The sequence below is a fragment of the Nipponia nippon genome, unplaced genomic scaffold (assembly GCF_047370975.1).
Source record: "Nipponia nippon isolate SJK-2023a ecotype South Korea unplaced genomic scaffold, ASM4737097v1 scaffold_3, whole genome shotgun sequence".
Classification (NCBI taxonomy): domain Eukaryota; kingdom Metazoa; phylum Chordata; class Aves; order Pelecaniformes; family Threskiornithidae; genus Nipponia; species Nipponia nippon.
Window position 1 is genome coordinate 44,489,317 of NW_028262347.1, and position 25,231 is coordinate 44,514,547.

General features: G+C 41.1%; 1 protein-coding gene across 7 annotated transcripts in view; it reads right to left on the reverse strand.

The window, feature by feature from the left end:
- PPP1R12A (protein phosphatase 1 regulatory subunit 12A) overlaps positions 1-24,850 on the reverse strand; it is a 122,202-nt gene extending 97,352 nt beyond the window's left edge. For 6 of the 7 annotated variants that reach the window (XM_087767951.1, XM_087767952.1, XM_087767949.1 and 3 more), the window contains exon 1: positions 24,457-24,850. In XM_087767951.1, coding sequence (XP_087624077.1) covers positions 24,457-24,693 — 237 coding nt within the window. In that variant the 5' untranslated portion in view covers positions 24,694-24,850. The remainder of the gene's footprint in view (positions 1-24,456) is intronic. The other variant, XM_087767954.1, reaches the window with a different exon arrangement.
- Between the last annotated feature and the right edge of the window lie 381 nt (positions 24,851-25,231).

A 25,231-nucleotide genomic window follows, 5' to 3' on the forward strand; every position in this document is an offset into this window, starting at 1 on the left:
TGGCCTTGGACTCCAAAAGCCACATATATAGGCTCTCCTTCGAAGAAACGTCTAAGGAAGTGTACTCGTCCAACTCCTATGAAATTGCCTCTGTGGCAGCTGGGATGGAGAGCTTTCCTTTGGAAGGATTGTATTCAGTACTGAGGCGCTTCTAGAATCCAGCAAAGTTATTTTCTAACAGTCCTGCACTAAATATATAACATCAGATTAACGCTGAAGCAATATAGCATTAATACACTGCTGGCCTTAGGAATGGCACAGAAAATACCTACCGCTCTGCTGAGGACTAACTCTTGTTAGACTAAATTACATTAGGTAAAAAACACAGCAAACTGTAGCATGCTGCAGACATGTGAATACCATAAGCAGGTCAAAGTCCTCTGCAATGTGCTAGTAGGCAAGAGGGAGAGGGAAATGACAGAGAGATTTTGCCTTTCCAAGTTAGTCTGGGCTATAGATTACTTTCTTCCCATGGAAATAACTAATGTGAGACACAACAGGTTGCTAAACAGCTGAGTACTTTGCACTTAAATATCCTAAGCTGCAGTGTACGAGGAGTGGGATTCTACCCAGACAACAGCTGATGCTGCACGGTCATTCTGGACCTTCTTCACTAGCAGTCATTAGCTTAAAATTTTAGAATCAGTTCACATCTTGCCCCTTCCTCGTTCCCCTCCTGCTGCCTAGGAACTGTGAGTGGAGAGGGTAACTGATTATCAACAAAATTCAGCCCATTAGTCTTTATGATCACTTAGGAAAAGAATGGAAATTCAGGTCAGGGCAGAACAAGAGCATACACCCTTCTTAGTTTAATGAGTGACAAGTGTTAAGCCTTGTAAGGTCACAAATAATAATAAGCACTCCTCTTTCAAAACCTACAAACAGCTGACCTTGATCACATGCTGGGGCACTGCTCATCCTGATTCTTATCACAAAGTTGCATCTCACAACTGTGGAGGACAGTTGTGAAAGAAGACGATGTTGCAGAATGCAAACGTCCCTTTCTGAGGTCAAAGTGAAGAAAAAGCCAGATTCAGACTAGTTGAATCCAAATCCAACTCAGTCACTTTCTGGCCAAGAAGCTTCCAGTATCTTTGCATCTTCATAAAACACCATATTGTTGACATATTCATCAATAAAATAGCATGTGTATATATGTGCATTAAAATCAATGTAGATGCTGAGTTTCAGAAGAAGAGGCTTTGTTTTAAGATGGTTATGAGAATCAGTCTTCTCAGCCCTAATGAAAAGCAACAGGACATCAGGGACACCAGCAGCACACTTATGAATGAATGAGGTTATTATCCAAGTAGAATAAACAGCTGAGTTGTGACAAACTCAGATTTGCCCCACATGAAGATGGCAAGTAGAAACAGTGGTGAGACAGAAGACGCTCACAGCACCTTGCTGCTCTAGAGGTTTGCGTTTAACCACACTATTCTAAAAGCAGAGTATATAATTATCCAGCAGACCAGAAAAGAGTACTTTGATATTGTCTGCAGTAGAACAGGTTTAGGTATTACCATAGATGGTTCCTTGCGCTAAGCAATTTAGTTAAAACAGATGCAAACTGCATGCTTAGGTAAGAGTTGTTTATTGTTCTAGAGATGGGGAAAACCATGCCTTTGCAAACTGGAAAGCTGCATTAAAGTTATAGCTACAGTTTTGGAGAATCTAGAAAATATGATTTTAAATGTGAGCATTGACAAAAGGATGCTCCAAGTATACCAAGAGGGGCTGTAGAGTTTGGCCCCAGCTAGGTACACCTTATGGATAATTCTACTGAAGCTGTGGAATTTACAGGAGTTTAAGTGTTTCCAGCTGTAGGAAGCAACATCCAGTTCTTGAGTCTGTGTTCACTACTGTCTACGGTAGAACCCTATAAAGACTTGTAAATAAATTAATCATTGTTTCTTAGACAAGCATTGATAATTGAGGTTTTCAGATGAAGGTGTCAGACATGGATTAATAGTGTTCTTAGAAGAATGATTAGTAGTATTTGGTTAAGCAGTTATCAAGTGTAACCTGAATCAATTTTATCATGAGTAAGACAACAAAAAGGATTAATTGTATTTATTTTCCTGGTGTTTTAAATCATTGCGTTCAGGTGATTGTAGAGTCATTATCTCTAACAATGAGACTAGAAAATGTTGGATTCAAACCTGCCCAATGCTTACAAAGGTAACCCAAAGCCCTTGTTCGGAACTTCGCCATTCTTATTTAGCAAGCTAATGCTATCTAGGGAAGAAGTCTACACATGCTTGTGCCTTAAGTCACCTACATAATAGAGACATCATTCATGCAGGAGCCAAAATCAGATAATGGATGTGAGAAGGGAAAAGGAGTGTAAAACTGAGAATTATCACCTCAAAAAAGTGATTAAGAAGAAGCTGTGTTTAATTTTCACTTCCTCTTGGGAAACCAGGTGACAAAGGCAGTTTTCTGTAATTTGGAGCTCATTTGGATGCCATAAAAACAGGAAGGAGTTCCTCCCATGTTATAAGCACATTTAGGGAGTACTGAGGTAACAAAAGAAGTGTCTATAAAATAAATGTCTACCCAATTGCAACACATATTACAACACAAGTTCCAGGTATTGTTTTGGTAGGTACCTGCTAACGTGTCTAGCAACGCAGAGTATAACATGGCAGAATATGACTAGGTAGTTTAAGCAGAATATTCTAGTTATTAGTTGTAGTTTGGGCAAAGGTACAGTTAGAACAGCTCTTGAATTAGACAAGAATCCAAGGAAAGTAGCACCTTATTGTTAATTTGATTAATACCATTCTTCATATGAAATGTCTATGAACTAGCCTCATTCATAACTATGAAGTAATGAGTCCCTAATTGCAGCAATCTTCCCTATTAATGCTTAATATTTAAAATTAGCCTGTACTTAAGGTCTGGAACTGAAGATATGAGGTCTGAAGGTTAAATGTGGAACTGCAATACATGATTTTTCTTGCTCATAAGGAAATGGCTTATTTCTGTCATTTGAGATTCATTTGATCTACATCTCAGAACTCTGTTACGTAGACACAGAACCAGAGAAGCTGAACAGTTGATGGCTCTTGAGTCACCAGCAACCTCCTCATTACTCCAACAAAGTATGCACTTATTGGCACAACCAGCAGAAGACAAGCAAACTGGTACCATCCTTATTCTTCAGGTGACATTCTGAACTGTGCACTATGAGTTTCCTCAGTTAAATTGTACCTTAATCTCAGATGACTGCACTTGCATTGGCTTATGGTTCTTGAAAGAAGTGGTATTCTAGGGTTGGTCAATTATTAAAGTGTGAAATCTGTTTGGCAAAACTGGGAAATGTTAGTAAAAGTTATATATGAACACTATGACTGAAGTGCTTCTGGAACTGGAAAACGAGCAGAATAGACTGATCTTCAACCTAGTTTATGAACTGCTTAAATTTACCTTCTGTTCTAAGGATTACTGTTTGCCTTTTAGCTAATTTCTGTTCTCAACTTGTATTGAGTCATTTTTTCCATTACTGCAAGCCACTTTGTTTTTATTGGATGCTTTCAGTCTAAGCATGTTCAGAACATCACAACTTCAGAACTATTGTTAAAGCAAGATAAAATTTGCTGAAATTAGCAATTAAAATGAGCTTGAAGCAAGAGTTATGGCCCACCTACTTTAAAAACAAACCTGTACAATACTTAAATACCAAAATATAAAATTTCACCCATTCCTTCTGTCATCAAATAACAAATAGCAACAGTTTTATCACCTTTTGGATGGATGTTAGGGGCCCAACATATAGATATTTATCACCAGGGATTTTAGCTTACACCACAGCTTTAATTTTTTACTTTACGATCTTTGCTTTATATAAATGAAAACTTAATAGGAACTACAGACTGCTAAAAGATCCTCTGCTTTGTTGCATTACAGATAAAGTCTCTGAACAGCAAGATTGCATATTTGTTTCTTTAATAGCTATTGCACTAAATACATGCATACACTATTACAAAAAGGAATCCTTACAGTTTACAGGATTGGACAATTTGACATATTTGATAGTATTCCAGTTTTCAAAGAATAAAAAAAACATTTAAAAGTTGGAGTATAATTGTGCTAAAGAAGTTCTGAATAATTATTCCTACCCAACTACTGAAATTAAATTAATCTGGTAAGGAAGAAAAAACCCACAAAACAAAAACTGAGCAGCACAGGAACAGTGGACATTTTTTCCCCCCAGTATTACTATAGCGCCCCTCAATTTGCAGGTGCAGATACAAATGGAGTACAACCTACCTGTGACAGAAAATTTATTCTCCTTCAACAAAAAAACTGACATTAAAATGCAAGCTAGCATAATTCTATGTGTTTGATTGTATTCTTCCTCTCCAAACTTCAGATACATCTTCCGCTATGATGCACTGCAGAGCAGGAACGTCGTCTTCAGAGGTCTGCACTTAGCCTAGCAGAAGTGAAGCCACTGTTTCGTTACAAACTTCTGCTGGGTCTGTATGTGAGGCAGATTATAGGATAAAAGCTATTGAATACAGCAGTTACCACATAACTCCCTGTATTACTGTAACCCCTAGCAGCTCTAGACACAGACCAGGATCTCCAGAAGCATCTATATCCACATCTGTGGAGCAATTTAGGTTTTCTGGAAAAGGTTTCTGCTTTGATAGCCAAAAAATCTGCCTGAGTGTAGCAGAGACAGGAGAGTCTCTGAAAAGGGAAGGAAGAAAAAAAAAAATTAAAATAAATAGCTGAGCATTAGTTGGCACGTCACCAAAAGTCCTGAACTTCTCAAACAATAATGCTGAAAAAAACTACCTTGGGTATCTAAATTTCTGCATCCAATTCTAAGAATGATTATTCAAAGATGACAATCTAAACCATACTTTCATTAAAAAAATACTTTTGTTCAAACTGATTTCTCATCAGCCCAGTGCCCCTCACCTATTTGCACGTTTGTCACATCTTAAAAAAAGTAAAATGTCAATCTAAGGCATAGATTGCTGCAAAAATCTAGAAAGGTACTGCAAAAGATACCCCATATATTAAATACTCACTCATACAGCATTAAAGTTAACTGCGTTTTTCATCGCTGCTTTGTGGAACAAAGAATACTTTGCTGTAACAAAACTTGTTACTCTCTTTTCACATCAAATCTTTTCTATTTGGTATGCTGCTGCCATTCCTCCTCTCTACTAGTTTCTCTGCTTCCTACACCATGCTTTTCAGGAACCAAGACCACTTAAGATGAGCACAACTTCTGCTCAGATTAACTTTGTAGTAGGTGGGAAGATAATAACACATACCTACCTGCCAAAGAAATAAGCTCTTAGGTCTGGGAATAGGCTGAGCAGAGACATATCCCTTCCCTTCTCAATAGACTGAAGCTTGCATTTTTGCATTTAGACTTCAGAAACAGACTGAAGCTTGCATTAAGACTGGAGAGAAATTCATTGCTTGGTCTGACTGAAGCAGGAAAGACCACACCACAAGATATTGAGGTCAGTGTAAAACCAAACTGCATTCTAAAACTGTCTGTCTGCTAAATGTACATAGTTAAAAGAAGAGCAAAGCAAAGATCATCCTGCTCTTTCTGAAGGCTCTAAAAAACAAAAAACAAAAAAACAACAAACAAAAAAAGCCACAAACACAATAACAGCCAACCAGAATACAGCAGGAAACAGAAGACTGTTTGGTACCCCAACTGCGGTAAGTACCCAGTCTCCATATATTTACTTGCCTTCCATGGCCAAGGACTTGAGGAAGTTAGAATTCCTTAGACCCTATAAATCAAAAGCCACATAAATCAGATTAAACACTTTTTTTTTTAAGCAGAAGACAGCCCTCCCATTTTTATTTCACCTAAAAGTACTCGGACAAAGATTAAGCAAATATCTTCCAGATACTTCAGTGGTAGAAGTAGTACAGCCTTCCACTGGGCACTCAACAGCTGGCATCTAGAAGGTACTTTATACACTTTAAATACATCCCACCTCATAACAGAAAGCAGTGCCATGTTCACAGTGTCTACTCCGTGACAGCTAAATCAGGAAGGTTGTGAAACCCACACAACAGCACCTTCTTGTCTTCAAAGACCAGTAGAAGACTATTTTAAAAAAAATAATTTTAAGCAAACCACAGCTCTGCTTTGTCTTTCACCTTCTTAATGGTCCACTTTCCACCAAAAAGAATGCCTAGTCTGACCTGGCTATTAGGAAAGGATCCTAACCATTCTGCATATGTATGCCATTGTATTAGGTTTTTTGCAGCCCTAGGGCACAACTACAAAAGCCTTCTTTCTTTAAAGGCAAGGTTTGAATACGGCTACCAGGACTGCAGTTTAAGAAGGCTGCATGACTTTTCTTCCAGTTTATGTAGGACCCTTGGACACACGTTAACAGAAGTGTTTGGTAGTTTGCCTGCACATATTCCCAACTTTGCTTTTGCTTACAAGTCAGATTTTTGTCAGAAACAAAACCTGAAGTTGTGGTAGTTGCAAGCCTCCATCAAAACCTGAAACATACAGAAAGCTTTCCCACAAGACTGAAAATTTCTACATCAGTTAGATGATGGTTTTGTAAGTTTAAATAAGTAGTCCGTTGGGAACAGCACAGAACACTAGCAATAGTGGTAATACAATTTCACCCAGTTTTTGTCTTTAATTTCCAAAACTAACCCAAGGATGGAACAGTAAACCTTCCATCTAGGCAAGAACACTTATACTGAGCCACAGCGGTGCATAGATTCATAGAAGTGTCATTTATAAAAATGTAGTTTCTGACTTCTATTTTTGTAATAGCCATTTTAGTTCAGCAGTTCCACACCGACCTCTCAGATCGCAGGTAATCAGCCTCTGCTGCACGCATAGGAAAATGTACACACAAAGTTGTCAAACTATCCTAGTTTCCTGCCATTCAGTCTGTAAGAGCTGATTAAACACTAATTAACAATAACTCCCTGAAACAGCAGCCAAGTAAAGGTTGGGGCAATAGTAAAAGCTTGTTGTTTTAGGGGAGGAAAGGATTATGAAAAGACTTATTAAAAAAACACACAAACTTTGGATATTAAGCAGTGTCCTCATACAAATACTTGCTGGCTTCATGGAAAAGATCTTTGAATCACAGACTGAAAGCAAATGTCAAATACTGGAATCAACTATCATTTGTTTGTTGAACGGAAGAGCAAAGCTATGAATTTGCCTCAGTATTTGTCTCCAGGAGTTCACAGCTGCTTGTCTCCAATTTTCATCTGCAAAATGAATAAATTTCCATTTTAGGAGACCAACTTGCAGGAGGTCAGAGCAATCTGGCTATCCTTGATTCCACATCATGGTTTGTTAAGAGCTGAAGGATCTGCTTGTGCCAGTACATGCACAAAACGTAATCTAAGTTTATCAAAGCAAGTGTACTAGAACTTCATCAGCTAAGGCAGAAGTTGCACTAAACTTTACTACTGAGATTCAGCTACTACTGAAGAATTTAACACCTGCTTCTAGCAGTTTTAGCTCAAGTGTTGGTTGAAATTACAAATTCAATAGTCCCATATCACAGTAATGGTGAGTAACCATTTTGGCTTCACACATTCAAAGACTCGTCTATCTTCAAATTCAGTGGCCATGTACAACTCAACATGTGTTTGCCGATTAGCAAGTGCAGAATATCCATGCGTCTCCTTCCCTGCAGTCCTTCGAAAGAACTCAGAAAAAAAGGATTACTGGCTTACAGCACTTAGCAGAAGTACAAAGTGTTATAACTACTGGCATAACATAGGCAGGAATTATGACAATACAGAAAATTCACAATTATGTCATTATGTGGTATGTATATTGAAGTCACAGGTCAAACCCAATGCAAACATAAGTTAGAGAGGACAAAGTTAAAGCTTGCCAATGTGAACGTTCTTCTAAAAAAAGTTACTGCTGACATATTTGCTTGAATTCCCAAGCTCAAAAAGAATGCTGTAGAAGTTTATTGCATCAAAGATTCAGAGACATAATTAAAGCCAAAATTTTAACTATTTGTTGTATGGCCGAAGAGTACTGTCAACCAGCTAAGCACCTGTACTGTTGGTTAATCAAGGCTGCCAAAACTCTAGTAAAACAGTATGAAGGCCTAGTAATAACATGGAGGTGTTACAGGTTAATTACATCACTACTATACATCTGAAGGTTCTAAAGCACACCTGCCTGTTCAACCCTGAACTCAAGGGATGCCACAAGAGTCAATAAGCTATATGGCGTGGAAACATCTCCTCCTAATAGCTGCAAAGAAAAGCCACTCAGAATGTTAAGAATTATTAACCATAAGTGTAGTTCACACTTGAAGTGGGAGGGGAGAAAAATATATACACTTACACTGTAAATCACAACAGCCTGTTTTAAAAATACACTACCACTCTTTGGGCTAAAAACTAAAGAGCTCTTGAAGTGGAATAGACAGATCAGGAAGTCAGATGCCTCCAAATACTTTTAAAACTAAACAAATAATCAAAACCACTAAGAGTTTGCGCTTACCTATAAGCTCTTGATACGTGCTGATAAAGGGTATCTATTTCTGTTGCAAAAACATAACCTTTCTTCTCCTCAGTCGCTTATACCTACAGCATCTTCTGCACAAGTTTTTCAGTGAGCGTTACTTCATATTGAAACTCCTACAGCCTTTACCATAACCAGTCCAGTCTGCACTGTCTCATTCATTGAGATGCAGCACTTCTCTTTGATTCTTGCTTTTGTGGACATTAGCTGAGACAGAGCCAACGGGATAAACCTGATGACAAGTCAAAAGCCTCAGGTTAAACAGGCCTCAGAATACACATTCAAATACAAGATAGCAAAGTATCTGCTGGCTCAACTGCAGAAACGCACGCCTTGCTGGCTAAAGAGAGGATTCTCTTGGCATGATAGACAGTCCATTTAGCCAGTAACTTGCCGCCTAACTGTATTTTTCAGTTTAGACTTCGTGCCAACCTGAAGGTGTAATTTCACAAAGTAAGTGCTGTTCTCATCCCCTCCACTCCCACAAAGCAGATGGGGCAGACAAATTACCTTTCCCTGGTTATTCCAGCAGGCCACCAACAGTCTGCTACTCATCCTTCACGTATCAGCACAATCTTGTAAGCAGCAACTTCCCTTCATTCAGCATCCTCTTCTAAATTGGCAACAGTATTATTGTTGTATGACTAAAGTGTCTCAGGGAAGGAGGGAATCACGTTTTCCTCCAAGAGACTGACAACTTTTTGCAGCATTCACTGGAGTGGTTAAGAACTTTTTTCCAAACATTCTGTTATCATGGAGTCAGGTTCCACCAACTGATACAACTCAGTCACTGAAGTATCTGGAACTAAGTCTTATATTCAGAAGTCAAGAAAGTTGCAGAAAATCCACATGCTACATCCACTGTGCCTAAAGGAAGCAAATTATCTGGATCTTAACATAAGAATTTAAGAAAGATTCTTTATATAAACTTCTAAAGCCATTACTAAAATTGGACTTCACCGAGAAATATTTGAGATCAAGAAGGTAAATAGCCTAACGGAGTCATCCATATTCCCAGTGAATCAACACTCACCGGAAGCGCCAGAAGCATTTCACAATCTGCACACTGAGACTGACAAAAACAAGAGTTCACAGAAATCTTTGGTTCACATAATTGGCTTTACAGGAACAACTCCTCATATTCTGCTATCCCTTGCATTAAACAGAGTTAAAACATTCCAGAGAGAAATTTATAGTACAATCATGGGTTTGGGAGGGATGAGGTGTCATCTTAGGTATCCTCATGAAATCCAGAGGAGCAGAGGTGTAAATATCCTGTGTCTCAATGGTTGCTGATATTACCGAAGAAAGGAAACAAACCTGCAACAGACCTTTCTTGGAGGAAGAAGTCAAAGTAGGGCTGGGTTTCCCTAAGCATCAGCACCTTGTTTAACTCTCTACAGATGCAGACTTGAATTCAGAGCCTGCTTTTATAACTCTAAAAGCAGAAATAACTAACCAGTGATGCTTACAAGACAATAGAACTTGATTGCCAAGATCCAGTTTCTGTAACACAAGCAGAGCAAAGAGACAGGAGGATTAAAAAAAAAAAAAAGAAAAAGGGGCAATTTACCTGGATTAAAAAAAAATCCTACCTCTGTCACTGTTCTATCTTATGATCAGGGGAATATTTTCTACTTTGTCTTTCCCTGTGCCCACCTTTGTCCAGGTTGAAGAACTTCTTCAAACAGCAGCTTATGCAACTGTACGACATAATGTGGGTCTCATGAATCAGACAGCTATCAAAGGTAAGTACAGAAGTGTATTGATAAAAATTAGTGATGTCATTCCTAGTTAAGTGACACTCCTAGGTTTACAGCCTATCACATGAGCTCAACTGCCAAACATCTGAAGCCAGATTTTAAACCATCTTCATTTTAAAAACTGAAGGTTCTGGCTTAAGGGTTAAATGGTTTTAATACCCAATATTTACAGTTGAAGCTGCAATAGAGCAGTCCAAATCAGTTGACTTAGTCTGTTATTTGCTTACCTTCCAAGTATTAATAGAATGCAAAGCATGTTATCCAATACATTATCAACAGTGAAAGAGGACAAAGCAAAACAAACGGGGAAAAACACCAAGAAAATTTTCCCACATTTAAGTCATTTAACTTAGCTATAGCAAATAGATATAATTATAGAGAAGAATTGAAAAGTGCTCGAAATCCTAGAAGAAAGAAAATTAAGACAGCAAAGCCTTACAAACACAGTCACAAGAGTGTCTTGAAAGGACTAAGAACTTGTTACTATATGTGCAGGTAAGCAAACAGCTGATGAGATACAAAGTCCCTGGAGGCCCTCCGAAAAGGGGGAAATTACACATCAGCTCTTCAAGTAAACACTTGAGTCATATCTCTCTATAGTTGATGATAAACTATGTCACTGAAGAATCTATGGCTCTGATGTCAACAAGGCTTCATAACAGAAAGTTACTTTTAAGTGCTATTTGGTCTTTTATTGGAATCCCCACAGTTTGCATACCTTGAACTTTTACTGATGCTTTTTATTTATACACCATATTTTGTAAAAACTTAAAAAACATCTTTAATAAGACTACTGTCATGTAAGTTTTTCCATACCAGAATTTTCTTGTTGTCGTGTTTTAATCCAGCACATACACCTGACATGACAGGTCACTTACTCTAAAAAAGAATGCCAAACAACTCATATAGCATCAACAGCTTCTAAAATCCAGTCTCATGAATCAAGTATTTTGTTTTAGCAGGCTTATCTGTTTTTATAAGTCAAACTGAAGTTCACACCCAATAGCTGACCTTCCCTCAGGAACTGCTCCATATACATCCAGAAAAACTCCCGTATTTCCATGTTCCTTGTGCCAGAGAATCTGCTAATGATTAGGTTCCAGAAAGCTATGGTAACTTGTTCACAGGTACAGCAATTCTCACATGGGTAGGCTTCTTGCAGCAAAACCAGATGACAGCTCCAGACACATTTAAGTTGATTTTAATCCCTCACAAACATGTCATCCAGTCAATCCATCTGCTACATCAAAATACAAAACTTCACCCAATGCAGTGTGCCCTCCTCATTTTGAGTTGTGCATACATTTTTTCTTCTCTGTTGCACTGAACACGAAGATGGGCATCTTCTCGGGTTACTGTACCATGCCTGCCTTGGTGACAGGATGGACAATTATAGAATCATAGAACCGTTTAGGTTGGAAGAGACCCTTAAGATCATCAAGTCCAACCATTAACCTAGCACTGCCAAGTCCACCACTAAACCACGTCTTCAAGCACCACATCTACCCCTCTTTTAAATACCTCCAGGGATGGAGACTCAACCAATTGCCTGGGCAGCCTGTTCCAGTGCCTGACTACCCTTTCGGTGAAGAAGTTTTTCCTAATATCCAACTCAAACCTGCCCTGGCACAACTTGAGGCCATTTCCTCTCATCCTATCACGTGTTACTTGGGAGAAGAGACCAACCCCCACCTCGCTACAACCTCCCTTCAGGTAGTTGTAGAGAGCAAGAAGGTCTCCCCTCAGCCTCCTCTTCTCCAGACTAAACAACCCCAGTTCCTTCAGCCTCTCCTCATAAGACCTGTTCTCCAGACCCTTCACCAGCTTCGTTGCCCTTCTTTGGACACACTCTAGCACCTCAGCGTCCTTCTTGTAGTGAGGGGCCCAAAACCAAACACAGTATTGAAGGTGCAGCCTCACCAGTGCCGAGTACAAGGGGATAATCACCTCCCTAGTCCTGCTGGCCACACTATTCCTGATGCAAGCCAGGATGCTATTGGCCTTCTTGGCCACCTGGGCACACTGCTGGGTCACATTCAGCCGGCTGTCAACCAGCACCCCCAGGTTCTTTTCCACCGGGCAGCTCTCCAGCCACTCTTCCCCAAGCCTGTAGTGTTGCATTATGCTAGAACCAAGAAAAAATTCAAGTCACCAAATAGTTACAGTAGGCTTATTTGAATTTCAATAGGAAATCTGTAATCCTAGGCAGAAATTGGGAGGTTCTGAAAAGAAGTCTAGTTGATGGCACTTTGCATCAGGAACTGGCAATTACTATAGCATTCTGGACACAGCACACTTCTCAAACTAGACAGACTGAGTTCATATGTATACATCTCAATTGCTAGACACAAAACAAGGCAACTAAAGTGACTGACTAATCAGTTATAGGACTCCAGTCATCCCACCAAATATAACCAGGTATTGAATGTTGTACCTGCTACTTAGGTTTCATGTTTACTTTACACAATCTTTATGAATTGTGACCTGAAAATGCCGATTAAGAAAAAAATTCAGAAGTCAGTAGTTATTTTACTGAAGTTACTAGTTTTTCTTGAAGGGAGAAGGGAAATGACATGTTTGAGCATGAAGTTCTTACTGAAGACAACGTGACATCCAAACACTATGGGGAAGCCTCCAGCCTTAAACAAGACCAAAACCAACAAACTAAACCTGAATACTAGCTAATCTGTAACCAGCAAGAAGATACATCAACAGTCCTTCTCAGGCCCGCTAAAACAGTACCACAGAATCACCTGGCACTTCAAGCCTACGATGCACGTTTCTCCAAACAAAACTTCCATGGTCTGTGATATACTCACACCTATCGATATAGCATATTTTTGCTTTTCTCAGAACTGTGGGCAAAAGTATTGTTTAAGAATTTAGATACACTGAATGGACTCTAGCAATTATCTTAAGCTGCCACAAAAGAATTATATGATAAAAAAGGCAAAGGGACATCTAAATGGAAATGCGCTCTTCCTGCCAGTAACATAAATAAATACCTTCTCTTGCACATTCCCCTTTGTGAAAAGGGAATGGTTACATTTGGCATGCTGGTACTACCAACGAGGCAGAAGTAATCTACCACAGCATTACGTAAACTGAGTATCTCACACTAAATATTTTTCCCAATTAATGGTAGTCAACTAGCTACAGTCATCAGTATATGAAGCTTACTCTCCTCTATGGAGAGAAAAAAATGCCTAGGCTGCATTTACCTTTTTTAAAGTAACCTCATCATAAGACAGCATTATCTTTAACATTGCTTAGACACTAGAATAGCACATGGATTCCAAACTCAACAGCCTTATGAAATTAGATTATCATTGCTATTCATTACTGCAAAGCTAGCCCATTAGCAAGGCATTAGTCAGGAATTACTAGTTTTAAGTGAAGGATAACTACATACAGAGGTTAGCACTAGGATAATCTAATTCAAGAACAACTCTCTAGAGGAAATCAGGGAAGGGATAAAATCCCCCCACACCTCTCATCCTACTTTGAGAAAAACAAGTAATACCTCTTTTAAACAAGAATTCCTATATACAAGCAGCCGTAGGTTGCCTGTGTTTCCACACTTCACATCAGTATCTACAGCTACATCCAGCAGTATACATTGCCAAAGCATATGTTTCTCAAGACAGCCTCTTCCTGGATCCCAACTGCAGCTCCTCTAACTTAAGTCTTTCCTTTCACAAGCTATTACAATCTATAAATTAATTTAGATCCCCCCCCCCCAGCTTCACGTTCATTATGTTTATACCTGGAGGTATTTGTGTACCAAAATGAAAATTCTGCTTCTTATTCTAGAAGCAGCAAGTGCAACATTTCCAGCAGTATTTATTTGCAGCAGTCAAATCTTTTGTTAAAAGATTAGAGAACATATTCTAAAAATCCAAACACCACTTGAGCTTGCAAACGCAGACCTATAATTACAATTGATAGTTTTTTTACTGTGTTATGGAGTACAGCATCCTCTTCAGTTGCTGAGAAAACAATCGGAAAAGATCTTCCCCACCACCACATCTTCTTACACAGGTCAGTAACCGATAAAACACTTCCACAAAATATGCAATACCTCTTCTGGCATTCACACTAACTTGTCTTGTTTTTTCCTTTGAAATGGTAGTTTTTAAATCACCACTGCTATATCTACCTACAGCTATAGGTAAAACTTGTTTATATAGTAACTTCACAAGCTTTCTTTCAAGTCATATTTGACAGATCAGGCCAAAGCCAGGAAGACTGTGGATAAGGAATGACATTGCAAATTGCAGGTGAAACTATGAAGAAATTATTTTCCATAAACCCAGCTCAGCTGGAACAGAGGGCAATCATACACTTCTCAGTGGCCACCTTCAGTATTTTACAAGTATATTACAAGTGTTAAGCACAAGAGCCACTAGATCTAAGTTACTCCTTTACAAAGATGGGGGAAAGTTGTTTCTCTTACTAACCACACCAATACCCGATAAGCACTGTGACATACAAGTATTAGCATTCAATACCACTATTACACACATACAAGCACAGCTACACAGATACAAATGCCAAGCATTTGGCTAGGTTGTCTGCAAGCAAGGAAGAAATGAGTGACCAGAAAGCCACATCCAGAGAGATTCACAAACAAAAACCCAGTGACAGCCGCAGCATTAGTGCAACCCATCCTCTGCTATTCTCAGAAGCCAAGAAGCTGATGTCACACAAAAAAATCTTCTTAAAGAGATCAAGTGTTAAACTTTCATTTCCCATTGAGTAGGAGACAAAGCACATACTCCTCATGAAAAAAATTCTTTGTAATTAGGACCTAAAATAATTCAAGTTGCAGTAGTTGAACAAAATAAAAGTGATAGCAAATTGTGAACTTTGGCAAGCTTTCTAAAAAGATTGTTTTATATGTTTTGATAGAAATGAGATTATTACTTAACAGTAGGAGTCCCAATTTGGCCCACAGGCACAATGCTGTCACCCTAATCTTCACTTTTCACTTTGATTAAAACCTAAGGCAATTCATTTTTGCCGAAGTTTGCAGCAAGTTCAGCACCTAAAGCACCAGGCTGGACTGATTTGAAAACACTTCCAGGTGTTTACTAACTTACAGGTTAGTAAAACAAGTTTAGGAGTTGTTGACTTTCTGTAACTAGATAAAAAAAACCTTAATGCTGCAACAACAATAAGCAGGGTTACTTGTATTTTACAGAATACAGGGTAGGTAGTCAAATTTAAGACTGATCAAGGAGATAGTACCAATAGCTTTGGATTGTTTCAGATCTGGGATGGAGGGCACACTTTTGGAAAACACTCTTCATTAAGATTATTCACTTAATTAAGCCTACTCATTCAAGTATCATTGCATACATTTGTGAACATACTGCAAGCAACAATGCTTTTGTTAAACTTGGGATGACATGCTTTGCAGCTTTAAAATACCAAATTTTCCACTTCAGTAATGGAAGCATAGGTTTTCAATCAAGAATGCTATAGCAAATTTCAGGACATTAGTAAGCCTGAAGTTTCAAAGCCAGAAGTCCAAGCCAGTATTTTGGTTTCAAAAGGGGCCCACAAGGATCCTGGATTTGACAGAAGAATGCAGCTTCTCAGTGAAAGCTTCATCCAAGTTAAGTGTTTCAGAAGGTAGCACTGACCACACATATACCTCCGTGTATACGCTCGTCAGCTGTGTTCACCTTTGTTACCAGATGAAGATATTGTTATTTCGCCTTAGACAAATACTCAATTCAAGTGTGAAATTTTAAGAAAAATACTGGTAGGTAAGTTCATACTATAAGTTTGAAACAGAACTATTAACACACAGCTTTCATGTTGCTAACATTCATCTTAGTCATTCTGTGAAAGAACCAAAAAAATAACAGGAAAATTAATTCACATGAAAAGTGGCATATATATATATATATGTATTTCAGATCCACAATGCAGGCCAAGACTTGCATGTAATCCCCTGATGTACAAGAAACTTCAAATACTCAAGTATATGTATAGAAGATACTCTGGTTACTCTTCTAGCTTCACTACCACAATGGTAAAACAGCAACAGCAAAACTAAATAAATAATCACCGCAGAATTAAAACTTGCATAGTAATCACCACTGGCTGGCTAACTGATCCTGTCAAAGCAAGCTGTCATAGTTTGAACTCAAGACCACTAATTACAATCATAACATGGGAAAATAAATCAAAGAATATTTCGGACTGATTTTTTTAAAAAAAAAAAAAATCCATGAGACTTGGCCCCTGACAGAATGTTTTAGAGCTGGAACAATTTCTAACAACTACAGCTTACAGATATTTTAGTATCAAAATAGATGGTTATGTGCCAGTTATAGACCAAATGTAAAATGAAAGTATTCAGAAGTTACAGTACTACAGGAACTATTTACTTGCAGCCTCAAAGACAAACCTGCTTCTGTGTGTAGGCCCAAAAGAAGGCTGCATTTGCTGGTCATGGTTTTTTTCAGAGGTTTCGCCCTCTTCTTAAAGCCAACTCCACTCTTCACTCTGTTTAACAGACCTTTAGGAGCCATTAGTCTAAGAAATACATTGTTAATGGGGTAAGTGCTAACACCACTCAGGCATAAATGGGAAACAGTCTTGTTCAAAGACTTCATCATATTGCTCTAATTTTGGTTTTGTGAATGAGTCATCAAAGATTCAGTGTTTCCAGGATAAGCACAGTGGCTGATTCAGTGTTCTCAAAAAACAACAGACAGAAAAGCTGGGTACCAGGTTTTGTCAAAACAAAGCTTTTAAAAAAAATAAATCCAGAAATGCTTCCCCCCCTACCCCCAAGTACCCTGATCATCTTTTGCCTTCTTGTTCTATCCTTACAGTCTTGAAATTACTAGAAAGAAAACAGCTGAGGAATGCTGCCACTCTTATGCCATGCTTTCCATTGACTGTCATTTCAGGAATGCATATAGGAAAGTAAAGCAGCTTGGAATGTCTCCACCCATCCAGAAGCATCAGAAGCTGCCCAGCTTACCGACAGCTCCACTGTCTTGCAGCTGCATTCCAGTTTGCATTTTTACAGTTGCCCAGATCAATGAAGAAAGATATTGTTAAGCACTGATACAACATTTGTTAGGTAAATGTCCTCATGCATTGCACGTTCTATATGCACATACTCTATACTGATACTACAGTATGGCAAGCAACAAGACATAATTTACAATTTCTTCATTGCAAGAGTCCCAGAAGGATGTACTCATGCTATAGTTGTCCAAAACTACCACCACATTCCTTTCAGAGTGTATTAGTTTGCTTAAGTCCAACCCATCTGAATATATTCTTGGATAAAATTTAAGTATTTGCAAGAACACGTGCATGTTCCTCAACTCCACGTCCTGCCAGCCCAGCCTCAAAAAAGTCACAGTTACACAGAAAGCAGCAAGCAATTTGCTGGGCTCTCATTTTTTGAGAAGATTGCAGTAAGTGTCTTACTAGCCCAAGTAACAACTCTGAGAGAAAGACAGCAAGTGAGAGTACGAGCAAAGGGATAAACAAGTAAAGAACTGGCCAAGAGTCTGTCAAGCCATCTGTTCCAACTAAAATTTAGCATATACCCTTAAGCCTGGAATACAGATCCTCAGTTAGAAGACTTAAGTTGTATCCCTACTAATGATTTATATTGACTGCTTCTGTCTCCTACCCTCAAGGCTTAGCTAACAAACTGAAATTTAGTAATTTGGTAAAAAATAACACGCTTGCTACTACAATGCCAAGATCAAAAAGGCCTCAAATCAAGTGTGTTCACATCAGCTTTATTCATACATGCAAGAGCACATATCACCTACTCTTACAAGGTGCTTTCGATAATTTATCGTGAAAAAAGATGCTCTAACAATACCAAGAATATGCCAGAATACCATGCATAAAGCTTTACTGTAAAAGCAGTATTAATGCTACAGTGAAATTCATAGCTACAGACCAGCAGAAATCACCCTGAATATTAGCTTCAGTAAATACTAAAGCTCTACCAGCTGAATACATCCTTACACTGAACATAGAACTCTTCCTCCATGACTAGGTAAGTTTAAGAAATCTGTCAGTTACACTAACATGGAAACTTCCTTTAAATAATTACTATGTGCTAGAATTCACTTGGGTTGTTCTATTTGTGCATAAGAAATATCCGTAGCAATGAAAACTGCTATGTAACCAGACATAGAAATTCCAGGTTCAAACCTGACAGACCATGAGGAGGCCAAGAGACACTTGGAGATAATAAACCTAAAAAGGTGAAAAGATTGTTACTTGTTTCTTTCATAAAACACCAAGCAAAACACAATTCTTTTGAATGCAGCGTTTAAGTTTTCACTATTATACTTAAAGTATATTATGAAGAATCACATATCTCTTTCCTCTTCTTCCCTCCATTTCAAAGAGTTAAAAAAAAAAACAACTTAGATGACAAGATCAGTAGGAAGTTAACAAGTACTTATTGTAGAATCTGAACCTAGCTACTGTAACTACGGAGAAAAAGATCTATAGCCCACACAAGAACCAACTCCTATTACAAAGGGGATTTTAAACAAATATGTCTCTGTAGTCTAATCACTGAGCGAAGTCAACATTACATTTATTTTGGGACTCATTTTCTCTGTGCTTCATTGTACAGATAGAGAATTAAAGAAAATAAATCAGGATAATGTAACACAGGCTGAGCAAATGACTCCAAAATTCTCAGTTGTACATCATTTACAAGGAGAGCGTTAGACGGTTTGGTGGGTAGGAGGTTTTCTCCCCTCCAAACAGTGAGATTCAGGCATCAGGTTCATAACGGAGTACAAACCTTTCTCCACAAAAGGAAGTTCTCTTACTTGACAGTCTTGAAAAATTAACAGGTTTACCATACACAGCAGTATTTTCACTCTCCAAAAGAGGCAGTGCAGAAGTCATAGCTAGGAGGTTACTACGGCAGCTTTGAGATGTTTCCATACCTTCCTTACCCTTGGTTGTTGGGTGCTGCTGCTATGATGCAAACACCCTAGAGATTTAAGACTGTAGCAACCTGTTCTTTGCTCTTATGACTTGACATGCTCCACATGCTGTGGCCCCAGCTCAAATACATGAGCTGTGTTATCATTCATCAAAAAGGATCCCGACAGTGCAGTCTTAATGCCCTCTATCAAGTTCTAAGCCAAAGGGATCCAGTGCTGGTAGATTTTACGTCTTTTTTTCATCACTCCCTGCTGTTTGAAAGGATGTTGTAACAAGGACAACAGTTGATGCCTACTGCAACGATACCCTTTACTGTATCAGGTACGATGAGTGTGTCACCAGGAGTCCTGACAGAATTTTTCACATAAACTATTGCTGAAAGTCCTGTAAAGGAAGGTACTTCTTATCCAAGAAATAAATCCCACAGAACCCGCAGGAAATATTAAGACAGCAATAACTGTCCTTAATCAGTTAGAAAGAATCAGTGTTCAGTGAAACACACTCGTGAAGAGTTTCTCAGCATCTTAATTACTACTGAGAGATCAACACAGCAGAGTCCTACAGCAGCGGCATCAAATCAAAATTTCTGGTTAACACTGCATGCTGCTATGCCTGCAAACTAATACATAACTATGATGTGGTAAAACAGTCTCACCTTCATATTCAATTTAGTACTCGAAGATTTGCAGAAAAATATAGATATTTGCAGAGAGATAGCCTTTGGGGAACTTTGCTTAATTAAACTGTATTGTCCTAGGCAAAAGAGAGCACATGAATCCTTCATTAAGCACAAAGAGCCTCTCTTGCTGTTCAGTCTTCACCAGTGACAACACCTACAGTACTCAATGATCCCCACGCACAAACAGCCAAGACAGTTTCCCTTATCTTACCTCCAAAGCAGTACCATCCCCAGAAAGCAGCAAGATCAAGACAGCAGGACATGCTCCTTTCACACTATGTTGTGGAATTAGGCCGCAGCACCCACCTTCCTCAACCAGAGAGAATGAGGCCAAAAACCAGGTTACCACCTCCTAAGTCTGAGCAGACTCAAAGAAAAAGGGCAGCCAAAAAGCAGGCTGCATACATTGTCATACCTAACCACAGCCTAATCTCAGCCACCTTCTTTATCAGGAGCGTGCAGGTACTCCACAGTGCACACTCTGTGCTCCCAGGGGAGCAGCGTGCATAGGAAATCCAGCCTTCCAGGAAACTGGTCGCATCGTGGTCCCTCCCCGCCACATGCAGCCTTCCCATGGTGCTGCCCAGAAAGGGTGGGCTCCTCTTTGCTGTACAAAGCTCTGCGGAACTTTTAGACAAACTACTTTCAGTCACTTAAGCAATAAACTAACCAGAGCTAGTGAACCAAGTCCTCTTTCATGGAAGGCAAGGAAAGAGAGGAAGAGAGAGTCCAAACTCTGAGGAAGGATAGGTGCTAAGCTTTCAGGATGACAGAACTGAATCCCATTCCGAATAAATATGACTGCCCTAGAAGGGACCACGTTTTATGGAAAACAGTGTATCACCTCTTCTTTACATTATTGCAGAATATGCCAATTCCCCCCCCACACACACACTCTGCGGAAAACATTAATCTGTGAGGTCACAGCTCACCTCTGGGCTCCATTTTTCTCCCAATTTCTCCTTACGTTCAATTGTTAAGGCAGACGAGAAAAGCTGCGCTAAGTTAGATCTCATCCTGCATGACAATTGTCCATGAATGCAATATTTAAAAACAATCAACTTCAACCTCCACTGAATTAATGGAACAGACATCTGATTGTAAATTTAGGGTCTAATTTAAAAATAAGTTTTCTGGTTTTACAGACCTATACACACAACACGTATATGATGTAGGCTATTCCAGCAGAATACATACTACCCTGCTGCAATATCCTAGACTGCATGTATCTGCCATCGATAGAAGAATGGCATACCCAGTTTTGTCCTTTGTGCTGAAGGGCTAACCTGAATGTATGCTAAAACAAGTTCTTAAAGAGAATGACATTTGAACCCAATACTACATACAGGAATAATAATCATAATCTAATGACAATTGTTTCCCCTTCTGCAAGATTTTTAACTCAAAGAAATTTAATTGACATGTCCTCAGATATGATGCACTCAAGTCCACTCATTTATGTGCATGCAAATATAAAACAAAATCACCTCACTGTCAAGAGATGAAGAAAGTACCCACATATGCTCTCCTCCTCCCTCCTCTAAGCTACCAAGCCGATTGTTATTTTTTTTCCCCCTATGCATTAAGAGAAACAATTCTACATAAAGCTTTCTGATGGTGATGACATTCTAGCCTGTAGGAAAAGCTTGGCTAATGGCTTTAGTAACAAAGCTTGATGCTCCATTAAAAGACCAGATCTGAAGTTCACCAGAATTTCAGGATTAATGGTACTTTCCCCTCAGCACTTCCAACCACCTGGGCTGTGGAAAAGAAAACACAGCTTGAGTCTCTTCCTATAACTGTCATAGCTAGCTGGAAAAACAAAGGCTGAATAGTATATTAAATATTTCATTCTACTGCCATTTCAGACACATGCATTTGTTCTCAATAACTGCAAAAAAAGTTAGATGCAAGACAAAAAGGACACAACCCAAAAAAGGTAGAGTTACTTTATCTTCACTGAGATAAATTTATTCCTGTGAAGCAGTAAAACCTACACGGGATTTGACAGACAACACACACACAAAAAAAAAAACAAACCACAAAGAAAAAACAAAGCAACAGCAAACCATGGGAGTCTTAAACACAACAACCTGGACTTTGACACAATTGAAATCAGTCAGACAAAACTCTGTCAGGAAGAATGACAAGTTTTTGCAGAGTTTCCGTCAGGAACAGATACAGCTTTGTTCCATGCCACAGCCAAACCTGATTAAATGAATTCATGATACAGACTGCATCATGTATGATTTGCACCTTTCATATGGCATATTAGAGGAGAAAAAGTTTTATTGATAATAATGAAGTGAAACCATACAGAGTTGGTCATGCACAGGCATTTGTTATATGCCCTTTTTTTTTTTAATATCAACAGGCAACATTAATTTACAGGACTGCCTCAAGAGGATTGTAACTTCACAATTGATCTTCTTATTTGTTTTTACCATCATAAAAACAGAACAGTGCTCTTCAGTATCACTAGAAGAGGAGGAGGAGAGTGAGCAAGAGTTTTAACAGTGATGTAAATCTTCACCTCTGTTCCCTTAGACTTTGCCCTTCCAAACTGCAAGCTGACTACAGGTAAAAAGAAGGGGAGAATAAGCTCAGAATGATCTTGATGAAAGCTTTGTTGTATATAGTATCAAAGACATTTTGAAAATGCCATCTGGATTTCATGAAGAGAGACAACGCCATTCATCTCTTATTCTAACAATAGTTAAACCAAACATCATCCTTTCCTACCAATCACTGGAGTACAGTAACTTGTAGACCGAACAATCTAACCAGTTAAGGTATGACTTCTAATACAGAGCTCCCTGGAAGCATGAAGCAATCGTATCTTGATTAGAGAAGGACAAACACATAAAACCTCGCTATGAAGCGAGAGGCTAGCCTGAAGTCAGGTAACTGTGCTGTAGTAACATGCTGACAGGCTTAACCACAACACACATTCATTCTTCCAGTTCAGTTCACAACTGAAAGTAAACCACTACCCTTTACAGGGGAGCAAGCACCAACTTACACACAGGAAACGGAGCAAAGAGTAGTACAATTTTACATCTTATGTTCAGGAGGGGAGTCTATCCAGTACTATGGGGCAACTTATGTATTTGTAGAGCCTCACATCCTTGAAAAATCAATATGGGATGGATAAAATACATGAAATAAAAATGAGGTGGTGGATTTAAGAAAAGCACTGTATAACAACAGTCCTAATTACCTCACCTAACCATTTTGGGAAGGCTTCTACTTGGTCAACCTACATCTCATAATCATTAAGATATTTTTTTTTTAACTACTTAACAACTTCTAAACTTAAGAACTAGAAGGTAGCCCGTCAAAGAGCATTTTTTGCTTTTTGGATATCCAGTAGATTTAATATTGTGTGGAAGCTTTTGGCCTTCTAGAGAAGCAAAAACTATTCAGGCAAACCCGCATTATCTCTGGATTGCCACAGCCTTTCCTTATTTGGCTAACGTTTTGAGATTCCAATCAGACTGCTATGAAGTTCAACATGCACAAAGCATCCATTTTGAGGAAACTTCACAGCCAGTTTCCCTTCCATTCCCCCCCTGCCCCAAATGAAAGTTATCTCCCTCAGCACCAACCCCCCTCCCACATACCCGCACCAGAACAAAGCAATATGGACTCGGTTTTCCCCGGCTCTCCAACGCACGAAAGGAAACTGTAAGGGCCCTGCTCCCCTTAAAGTTCAGCTTTCACACTGCGGCAGAAGCCATCGCTAAAGAAAGCCAGCAGCCTGCTATTGATATACGTTTCTATATTAGGAACAAAACACTGGTTCCCCGTAGAAACCGGAGAGAAATAGATGATCCGTCCCTCCGCGGGCAGACAGGAGCGGGGTTTCATCGGCTCAGCTGCTGCCAAACCGGGGGAAGCAGGAAACTGCCACCGGGATGGAGGGCAGGGGCAGCCGGGGAAGCGCCCCCGGGGCCAGCCCGCCCCCTCACCTGCCGGCCACCACCCTTCCGCCGGGGGGCACCTGTGCCCGTCCCCCCCGGGCAACTCGGGGCCGGCCCCGCTCCCCCCGTCCCTCCCGAGGGAGGCGCTGCCAACAGCGGGAGCGAGGCGAGCGGGGAAAGCGAAAGAGGGTCACCGGCACCTCCTCCCCGCCGAAGGAGAGGCCCAACCGCCCCCTTCCGACGCCCGGCCTGCGGGGAGGAGGCGCAGCCTCTCGCCCCCTCCAGCCCAGCCGGCCCCGGCCGCTCCCCCGCCGGCCGCTCCCCCGCCGCCCCCTCCGGCCGGCCGGCCGCCCCCGAGCCTGACCCCGGTCGCCGCCGCCTCCCGCCCCGCGCTGCCGGCCCCTCCCCGCCCCGACACCCCCCAGCGGAGGGGAGAGCAGCCGCCTCCGGCCCCTTCCTCCTCCACCTCCTCCCGGGGGGGGCACTTCGCCGGCCGGCCTCGCCTCGCCCCCCCCTTCCCCGCCTGCCCCAGACCCGGTCCCGCCGCCGAGCTCGGCCAGGCCCCCCCCCGCCGACCGGGGGCGGCGGGAAGGGCTCCGCACCGACCTGGTGGAGCGCGGTGAGCCCGTCCACATTGGCGTAGTTGATGTCGGCGCCCCGCTCCAGCAGCCGCAGCACCTCCTCGGTGTCCCCGCTGGAGCAGGCGGCCAGGAAGACGGCGCCGTCGTCGAACTTCACCTTGGTCTTTTTGCGTTTGACCACGGGCGGCTCCAGGTCGGTCTCGGAGCCGATCCAGCGCTTCAGCTGCTCGTTCCGCTTCTGCTTGGCGTCCGCCATCTTCATACCCCGCTCCTGCCTGGCCCCCCTCGCTAACGCCGCACCGAGGATAGGCTATATACCGCCGGTATCCCACAGCGCACCGCGGCCCACACTCGCCCTCGCTCGCGCACCCACCCAGGCGGAGGGCGCAGGGCGGGAGGAAACCGGGGGGCGGGGCGGCGGCGGCGGCGGCCTCGTTAGCATAATCCCGCGAGATTTCCCGCCGGGGTTGGGAAGAGCCGGGGGAGGGCGGGGCGGAGGGAACGAGCGATGCGGGAGCGCGGGAAGGGGCGCGCGAGCGGCGCGGGGCGGGGCGGGGCGGGGCGGGGCGGGGCGCGCGGCGTCACTGGCGGGCGGGGGCCGGGCGGGGGAGCGCCTCCGCCGCCGCCGCCGCCGCCGCCGCCGTTGCGGTGTTGCGAGTGGGGCGAGGCCGGCTCGGTTTGCCTCGTCCCGGGCCCGTGAGTTCAGGAGTTCAGCCGGAGGGGTCACCGGCTTCCCTTGCCCCGCCGGGGCGGAAGATCCCCGCGACCGCAGGGGAAGAACCGGGTCGAGAGGCGTCCGG